Source organism: Girardinichthys multiradiatus, chromosome 14, assembly GCF_021462225.1.
Source record: "Girardinichthys multiradiatus isolate DD_20200921_A chromosome 14, DD_fGirMul_XY1, whole genome shotgun sequence".
In the NCBI taxonomy this organism is placed as follows: Eukaryota; Metazoa; Chordata; class Actinopteri; order Cyprinodontiformes; family Goodeidae; genus Girardinichthys; species Girardinichthys multiradiatus.
In genome coordinates, this window is record NC_061807.1 from 11,458,987 (window position 1) to 11,469,074 (window position 10,088).

At 38.9% G+C, this 10,088-nt stretch overlaps 1 protein-coding gene across 1 annotated transcript; it reads right to left on the reverse strand.

Moving 5' to 3' along the window:
• Positions 1–6,378: 6,378 nt before the first annotated feature.
• On the reverse strand, positions 6,379–8,738 carry LOC124880985 (tripartite motif-containing protein 16-like). Its single transcript, XM_047386455.1, has one exon. The coding sequence runs from the start codon at positions 8,736–8,738 to the stop codon at positions 7,092–7,094; it is 1,647 nt and encodes a 548-aa protein (XP_047242411.1). The 3' UTR covers positions 6,379–7,091.
• Positions 8,739–10,088: the final 1,350 nt, after the last annotated feature.

The following is a 10,088-nucleotide window of genomic DNA, read 5'->3' on the forward strand; positions in this document are numbered from 1 at the left end:
GAGTCTCTCAACGTTCTCTTCACAATATCCCACAGATTCTCTATGGGGTTCAGGTCAGGAGAGTTGGCAGGCCAATTGAGCACAGTGATACCATGGTCAGTAAACCATTTACCAGTGGTTTTGGCACTGTGAGCAGGTGCCAGGTCGTGCTGAAAAATGAAATCTTCATCTCCATAAAGCTTTTCAGCAGATGGAAGCATGAAGTGCTCCAAAACCTCCTGATAGCTAGCTGCATTGACCCTGCCCTTGATAAAACACAGTGGACCAACACCAGCAGCTGACACGGCACCCCAGACCATCACTGACTGTGGGTACTTGACACTGGACTTCTGGCATTTTGGCATTTCCTTCTCCCCAGTCTTCCTCCAGACTCTGGCACCTTGATTTCCGAATAACATGCAGAATTTGCTTTCATCCGAAAAAAGTACTTTGGACCACTGAGCAACAGTCCAGTGCTGCTTCTCTGTAGCCCAGGTCAGGCGCTTCTGCCACTGTTTCTGGTTCAAAAGTGGCTTGACCTGGGGAATGAGGCACCTGTAGCCCATTTCCTGCACACGCCTGTGCACGGTGGCTCTGGATGTTTCTACTCCAGACTCAGTCCACTGTTTCCGCAGGTCCCCCAAGGTCTGGAATCGGCCCTTCTCCACAATCTTCCTCAGGGTCCGGTCACCTCTTCTCGTTGTGCAGCGTTTTCTTCCACACTTTTTCCTTCCCACAGACTTCCCACTGAGGTGCCTCGATACAACACTCTGGGAACAGCCTATTCATTCAGAAATGTCTTTCTGTGTCTTACCCTCTTGCTTGAGGGTGTCAATAGTGGCCTTCTGGACAGCAGTCAGGTCGGCAGTCTTACCCATGATTGGGGTTTTGAGTGATGAACCAGGCTGGGAGTTTTAAAGGCCTCAGGAATCTTTTGCAGGTGTTTAGAGTTAACTCGTTGATTCAGATGATTAGGTTCATAGCTCGTTTAGAGACCCTTTTAATGATATGCTAATTTTGTGAGAGAGGAATTTTGGGTTTTCATGAGCTGTATGCCAAAATCATCCGTATTAAGACAATAAAAGACCTGAAATATTTCAGTTAGTGTGCAATGAATCTAAAATATATGAATGTTAAATTTTCATCATGACATTATGGAAAATAATGAACTTTATCACAATATGCTAATATTTTGAGAAGGACCTGTAGTTGGTGAAGCTCAGGAGGAATAATCTGCTCTGAGTTTAGAGAAAAACTGATTATGATGCTATGAATTAGTCCCAGAGGTTTATAGACAGCATTTAATTAGCAACTCCAGAGAGGAGAAACCACCGTGTGTCTTAATTTACTGAAGAAAAAGTCTTGTTTAATTATTGGAGCCAGTTGGTAGCAGCTGAAGAGCAGCTTGATTCTTCTTGAGGAAATTAACAACTGGCTACTATTTATGGGTTCATCTAATCTGAGTGTGTAAAGGAAAAAACTGTGGAGCTGCAGTATTAGCTAATGAGTCATAAATGTAACTTTGGCCACAATTAGGGAAAATAATGGGGTGAATAATTTCTAAAAAGTTATATTTTTCAAAGTTTAATCATATTTCACCAAGTTAAAGTGGATTCAAGAAACAGTCAGTCAGTAATGGTGAAAGAAACAGACAAAAACATTTAGAGAAAACAACTGATGATCTGGAACAATATTCAATAGTAATATTGATATAATTATACAAGGACTGGAAACAAAACATCAGACATGCAAGAGTGCCAAAACCACTGGTAAATGGTTTACTGACCATGGTATCACTGTGCTCAATTGGCCTGCCAACTCTCCTGACCTGAACCCCATAGAGAATCTGTGGGATATTGTGAAGAGAACGTTGAGAGACTCAAGACCCAACACTCTGGATGAGCTAAAGGCCGCTATCGAAGCATCCTGGGCCTCCATAAGACCTCAGCAGTGCCACAGGCTGATTGCCTCCATGCCACGCCGCATTGAAGCAGTCATTTCTGCAAAAGGATTCCCGACCAAGTATTGAGTGCATAACTGTACATGATTATTTGAAGGTTGACATTTTTTGTATTAAAAACACTTTTCTTTTATTGGTCGGATGAAATATGCTAATTTTGTGAGATAGGAATTTTGGGTTTTCATGAGCTGTATGCCACAATCATCCGTATTAAGACAATAAAAGACCTGAAATATTTCAGTTAGTGTGCAATGAATCTAAAATATATGAATGTTAAATTTTCATCATGACATTATGGAAAATAATGAACTTTATCACAATATGCTAATATTTTGAGAAGGACCTGTAGACCTGGGTGTCGTGAGATGTTGGAGGCCAGTGCGCCATCTGTAGGAGGGTGTGGAGTGTGGCTTTATAGCTCCTATGGCTCCCTACAGGAGAGTAATGGGCATAGGATAATGTGACCCCCCTTTGGTCTGTTGTAACAATGCTGAATGCATGGGAGAGCTGTTTGATGCCAATCTGCACTCTTATGACACTCTTGGATCCAGTTTGAAGAGTTATGTCTGTTTGCCTGCAAAGAGACATTAGCGTGCTGTGTCCCTCCTGTCCAGTCCCGCAGGGGAGCAGTGGAAGAGATCGATTCATTGGAAAGGTGGGGATTTTATACAGGCAGTGACCTCACAGGAAGTCCGCTGTTACCCCCCCTTCCAAAGTTGTGCTGGAAGTTGGTTAATGCAATTTATTTTGAAAGTTCCAGAAAAGTTTGTACCGGACTTCATGCTGTAATCCATGGCTGTGGGTCCCAACAACAGAAAACAACACTTTCCATTTATTCTTTCCTCTGTCTTTCTCCCTCCCTGTTGGATGGAGTAAGGGGGAGTCAGGTTTAGCCTAAACCAGCTCAGTTATGGTTGAGGTGCAAACACACCCTCCATTTCTGCTACCTGTATGACCCCTTCTCTTTTCCAATGGTTATAATCAGTCTGACAGAGAGAGGTATCCCCAATCATTGTGGTTTTTAGTATAACAATGACCACCAGTGGGCTCTACATAGACACACTTTATCAGTGTATTATTTTACTTAGTACCCCTACATATGGCCCATTCTAAAATGGCCAAACTCTAACACTCAGTAGTTTAATCTAACCTCCCCGACAACCCTATATCATTCCAAACCATTTGTGAAGATCTTGAGATGACATGTTTTGTGAATTGGCGCTATATAAATAAACTGAATTGAATTGAATTGAAGTCCAGACAGGTATAGAAAAAGGCATGGCCTTTTCTAGTTTTCCGGGGCCCTATGCAAAGAGATTACTAATAAAAAGATGACTAATACTGGAATCTGTCAGAAACTTTATGAGTTTCACTCCAACCCCGTTCAGATCTGTTTGTTTAGCACATGATAAAAAGAAATCAGCATCGACTATTGCTTGGAATAACCAGCATGTTATTTTAAAGTCATACAAATAAAATAAGAAATATTCACTGGTCAGCTTGTATTTAACAGAATTTTGCTTGACAGATTTGTTTGCTTTTCAGTTTAATTGTACATCATAAATGTGCCACAAAAGCCTGAGACCCGGCTTACGTGTCATATATTATATCATATATTTATTATTAAGCTTATAACGAATTAATATGAGCAATGTTTATTGTACTAAGAGGAACTTCAGGTCCCTCTTGTGGCTTGTGGAGGCCCTATGCATTTAAACAGAGAGCAAAAAACGGTTCTGGTAAAAGGACCTGAAACAACTGGAAAATAGGAAAAGTTTGTTTTAATCTTCATAGAGTCAAATTAAAAAAGCAACGTCCACAGTTTTACTTCACCTGGAAATAAACAGTAAAGGCTTTTAAGAGCTACTGTGAATATTTCTACCCAGAATTTGTAACAAGAAATAAAATCTGTCTTATGATGGACACCAGACCAATGGGAACACTGGTATACATTATACAAAACAAAATAAATAAAAGTTTCATGTTATGTGTTAATGCTTTATGGCCTACTAATGCAGATAGCATTTATTAGCAAAGTGAATAGACTTTAACTAGGTTAATTATTTTAGTTTTATTGATTGACTTTGGTGTGCATATTTCCAATGAATTATTTTCATGGTCTATCAGTTCATGTGAGTCATCTATTTTCCACCAGGGGAAGCTACAGCACCTCCTCACCCTTCCTTTCCATGGCCTTGTAGAAACCTTCTCTTAGAGATGATCAGAGAAATCATTTCTAATGAAATTCAGAATGAAATTCACTTCTTACCTCTCAGTACTGACTGTCAGTTTCATTCTGAACAACATGTTGCTACAGTGAACATCTTTGGTTCCACCCATCATCAGATACGAACATCTGAAGGGAGGAAACATGTTTTACTGGCCGCCATTTTAAACTAAATATTTTATAATGAGTTCTTAAGTTCATCTAAACAGAGGAAAATTACACAGTTTTATATTCTTCCTCATTTTTAAATTAAAACAACATTTATGTCTCAATGAATAAAATATGATGAATAAACTAAAGAGAAAACTTTCCATTTGTTACCTGCTTGAATTTCCATAATCAGGTCCAGACATGTATGTTAAAGTACCTGAAGCAACTAGGGAGCAGAACCTGTTGATTACAGTCTGACTCACCTCTCTGCTTCTTCTACACCAAAGTTTTTTTTATAGTGAACAAGTTAAATCAATGAAAAGTCAGAAACGTGGCTTCAGCAGGGCGTGATAGTTTATAGTATTAATGAATCTACACACAAATGGTCTCATGTATCATAATGCTGTAAGCATGGCTGGAGTGGGGGAATGACAGCAAACAAAAATTTATATTTACTGTAATATTACTAAACCTGCAGGTAAACCCCAAAGTACTCACACCCCTGGCAGATTTAAGGTGAAAAATGTTTTTATTCATCCAAAAAGTCTTTTTGGGGTAGAGAAGGAGACAGGCACTCAAAATTTATTAAACCAATGTAGAAAGAGTATCTCTAAAAAAAACCATCTGTTTTTATTTACATGTCATAATTAGATGAGAAATGTTTATTGGCATGACAGCATCAAACCCTTCTTATAATTGCTGAATATGGTGTTGCATGTTTCCTCTGGTATGTTGAAGGTGTATCTTTGTTGATGAGCTCCAAATCTATGTGGTTGGAGGGCCTCTTTACTATTACCCTAATCTGCATCTGCCTCCACAGACTCTATCAGATTAAATTCGGGACTCTGGCTGGCCCACTCAAAAGCATTCATTTTAAGCCAATTTTCTACTAGTACCAACTGAACTCGACTTTTAGGGTTTTCCTTTAGGTACCGGTAGTTGTTACCACCTCCTAATTTTGTATCTACTCAGCCTGGGTTCCAAGTGAGCCGAGTGGAGCTGAAAATGCGACATCAGAAGACTCAACCAATCAATGATTGGTTGACTCTGCATCTCTGTTAGGAAAATCAAACCCGCCATTCTTAAAAACCTCATAATAGCAACTAAGCGTCTTCTGAGGTTAAAGGAAAATGGAAACAGTCAATAACTCTTTAACTAGGAAAGAAACTATTTCACTTAAACTACCAAGCAAACCTGCAAGAATAAAGAAACTAATGAACTATATACAAATGAAGGAAAAAAGGAACAAATAAAATGATTGAAAACCATAACCAATAAAATGAAGCAATGATATCACAGTTTAGTGTTATCATTATTATTTTTTTTAAGAATCAAGGTTTATTTTGAGGAATTTGGAAATGAGGTAAAATTAGTTTGAAAACTAATTATCAATGATTGGTATGTGTTCAAACAATCAATTCACAATGCAAATGGGAAGAACAGATGAAACATTATTATAATAAAATAATCTTTTAAAGAAGGATTTGCCTAATTAGACACCAATAAGCATTTTTGACTAATGTTCTTAATGTTGTTTCAATCAGCCACCATTATTCTAGAAAAATAATGTTTTAGAAAACTTTAGAAATCAAAACTCTTTGGACCTCTGATGTTCATGTTAAGTAGCCATCACATGGAGTAATAGACTACTAAAATGGAACTTCTATGGACTCTCAAAAGATGGCGACAAGCTGGATATAAATATTTGACCGGCCTGGTGTTAGCATTAGCAGTTAGCGGTTGTAGCTAACAAAGAAAAGTACCGTATTTAGCAACCCTTTTAGTTTCACATGGGCTTGACATAATATTAAGAACTAATTAAGAACTAAATTACTCAGCCCAGACACCACCTCTTACATGAATTGTTCTGATGAACAGAATTGAAAAAGGTCCAAAGGGCATTGGGTCATGTGCCGAAGGTGGCTCAGTCTGGCTGTGTGGTTGCATAGCGGACACCGGACAAATAATCCGTGGCGGCTGCTCTCATTAGCAGCTGGGAGGAGGTAAACGTATGCTCAGAGTGTAAATAAATCATCATTCTAGTGTTGAATATTGTGTTTTATTAAGTTAAATGTGGGAAGAAAAACTAACATTACATTTTAATCAAATCATGCATAGAATTTTATAAAATTTCAAATAAACAAAACATTTACAGCCACAGATTGCTGGATATAATAATACATTTTAAGGATGTGATCACTTGTCTGCACAAAAAAAAAAATGTTGTAAACTATAAAAATGTAAACACAATATTTGTGTCCACATATTTGCTCAAAACATAAAACAGTAAACTCTGATAAGGACTCTTGTTCAGTAATTTTCTGATCTATTTTAATTCATTTCTACAATCAGTTTGATCCGGAATCTGATGTTTGTCCAATAAAATATTGATTGATGACCTGATTGATGATGAACATGTTAATTATAGTTTCCATCAGCTCATCTGTACATGGATTTGAACAACAACAACATTTGAAAAAGCAATAAATATGAATGTAATTACTTTAAGTGAATAAAAATCCTCCTGAGCAGTGATAGCCTCCATGGCTGAACAGAAACAGGAAGGGGCAGCACCCAAACAAACTCCAACATCAACAAAACAACAAACAAGATGACAAAGTAGCTCCATAAAGACAGCTGATCTCTGAGCAGTGAAGAAATGACACAACAATGAGCTCTCAGCAACAATGATGGAGACTAAAGAAACTGGAACTAAAATAAACATTTTAACCAACTGGACCTCAGAACAGTTCTGATTATTTCAGTTTAACGAATTCAGCAGAAGATCCAACCTGCTAAAACCCAAACTCCAGCATGTAGAGGCTGAGTGAATGTGGTCTGGACTCTGTGGAGGAGAGTCATGGTTTTAGAGACGCTGTAGAAAGACAGAATACCTGCTCTGTGGTCCAGATACACTCCTATTCTGGAGGAAACTGGACCTGATACTGGAGTTTTAATGTTGTTGTGATAAAATGTGTAACTGTTTTTGTTACAATATAATGACCACGAATTGTCATTGGATCCAAACCTGCATTTATCAGACCTTCCTGCTCTACTGATGTTTTTGTATGAAACTGCTACTTCAACTCCTCCTCTCCACTCCACCTCCCAGTAACAACGACCAGTCAGACTCTCTCTACTCAGAACCTGTTTAACATCAGTGAATCTGTCTGGATGATCAGGATAAGACTGTTTTTCTTTCATTAATGTTACCTTTCTGTTCCCCTCAGATAATAACAACTTCCTGTTTGCTGTGTTTGGATCCAGAGTGATTTCTTGTGAATATTTTAGGAATCCAGCTTTGGTCTTTGGTTCTGGTTGTGGTAGTAAAACATCCACTTCAGTGACTCTCAGTGAGATGTTTGTCCATGTGTCTCTCAGGATGTCCTGTAATATATCTCTGAGCTCTGACACAGCTGCTGTCACATCCTCAAAGTATCTCAGAGGATGAATATTGATGCTGGATGAGTGTGTAGACTCACTGAGTGCTGACAGTGAGGGGTAGTTGTGGAGAAACTGGTTGTGATCATCTGTGGTTGAGAGCTGCTTCAGCTCAGCATCTTTCCTCTTCAGCTCAGTGATCTCCTGCTCCAGCTTCTCCTGAAGATCTTTGACTCGACTCACTTCAGTTTCCTGCTGGGATCTGATCTGCTGCTTCACATCAGACCCTCTTTTCTGGATGAGATGAATCATCTCAGTGAAGATCTTCTCACTGTCCTCCACTGCTTTATCAGCAGAGACATTGATGGCCTCCACCTCCTGTTGAAGCAGCTTCAGATCTTTCTCTTGGTCCTGGATTCTCTGCTGGATTTGTTGTCGACTCACCTGGAGCTCCTTCTGCTTCTCAGTCCTTTCTGCTGCAGCTGAGATTGTTTCATGACCTTTATGTTCATCCATAGAGCAGAGATAACAGATACACTGCTGATCAGTACGACAGAAGATCTTCATCACCTCATCATGACGAGAGCAGATGTTCTCCTGGAGCTTCTTGGAGGGATCCACCAGCTTGTGCTTCTGTAATGATGGAGCATCATAGTGAGGTTGGAGGTGATCCCTACAGTAGGAAGCAGGACAGGTTAAGCAGGACTTGACAGCTTTAATCTTCCTCCCAGTGCAGACCTCACAGGCCACATCTTCAGGTCCAGCATAGCAGTGATCAGCTGGAGCAGCTTGGAGTCCAGTCCTCTTCAGATCCTCCACCAAGTCCGCCAACATGATGTTCTTCTCCAGAACAGGCCTTTGCTTGAAAGTTCTCCTGCACTGAGGGCAGCTCTGGATTCTTCTCTGATCTTCTCCGTCATAGAAGTCTTTAATACAGTTCCTACAGTAGCTGTGACCACAGGGAATAGTCACTGGATCCCTCAGTAGACCCAAACAGATGGTACATGATATTTTCTCCAGCTGAGCTCCTCTCTGAGCCATTTTACCTTTCAGTAACAACAACTGCGTGAGGTTCTCTGTTTTAGATGTTTAATCAGTTTGAACTTTAGTAAGATTTTTATCTCCTCCACTTATGTTCTGCCCACCAATATCTAAAGGGTTGGGTGGGCAATAAACATCAGACTGAACAAAGTGGAGCTTACAGTGTGTTATAGCAGGAAGAAGATAGACTCATATGACTGTAACTAGAGGGAGAGGAGCAGTTTGAAGCAGGAACTGAATATTTAACTCTTTTCACAGCAGCAACTTTAGCCTTGAGGTTTGTGTTTAAATGTAGATCCAGGTTTAATAATCAGTCTTCTGATTTTAACATCAGTTTGTCACTTTTAGGAAACTAGAACATCTCCAACTAAAAAAGTAATTCTTGTCATTAAAAGGAAACAAACAACAGACGCAGTTAGACCAGCAACTACATAAAGGAACATTTTAAACTAAGCCAACTGCAGCTTGTAAAGCCACATCTATAACTAAACAGTAAATGTCAATTATAGCAACCTTTGAACCTCCAGCACCACTTCTGACTTAAAAACAAGGTCAGGCAGCCATCACTGTCCTTTATTTACAAGTCGATAATCCTGTTTACAGAGCTACAGTCTCTATGTGTGCAACAACACTCAGCTATAGTGCACTAGACTAGGGCTGCACAGTATTAGGTGAACATGTGATGTGCAATAATGTAGGTGAATTTAGTGATGATCATTATCCTCTGTTGCTTATCTACATGAATGTTATCAGTGATCATCTGAACATCAGGAAATGTGTTGAACAGCCTCCAAGACATTAGCTTTAGCCCTTAAATATGCCAGCTAACGCTAAAAAATTAAAGATTAATGCAGAATATAACGTTGTTTAAAAAGGAATATTCGGGCTACTTGGTGGATTTTATTTTTATTTCCCAATAATAAAATTAAAATATTGAGATTGAAGTTGACACTTCAGAAAAAAAAATCTATTTTTGTGATTAAAGTTAAATATATAGAATAAAGTAGAAATAATATTTTGAGGAAAAGGCAGAAAGCAGAATCTCCTGTGTTCTTCTTAAGCAGTACACATCCACAGAATGTTTATAAACTAAAAGAGAAAAGACTTTCTTTGGTAATAAATCTTATTCTAAAGTATAAAGTTTCAAGCTCAATTACACATCAGAGAACTTTAAGTCAGTATCACTGGTACACTTGAGGAGGCCCATTCAGATGAGTCTGGTTCTGTTTGGATCTACCAACATCTGGGAAAAAACATTCTCATTGATAAAGTTAAATAAATTCAGATACAGATCATCTCTCTGTCATGATCACCTTGTACTGCCGTTTACAGATCGGCCTCAGGTATTCA

Coding starts and splice junctions, on each gene's coding strand:
- LOC124880985 (XM_047386455.1), bottom strand. CDS start 8,738: ATGGCTCAGAGAGGAGCTCAGCTGGAGAAAATATCATGTACCATCTGT.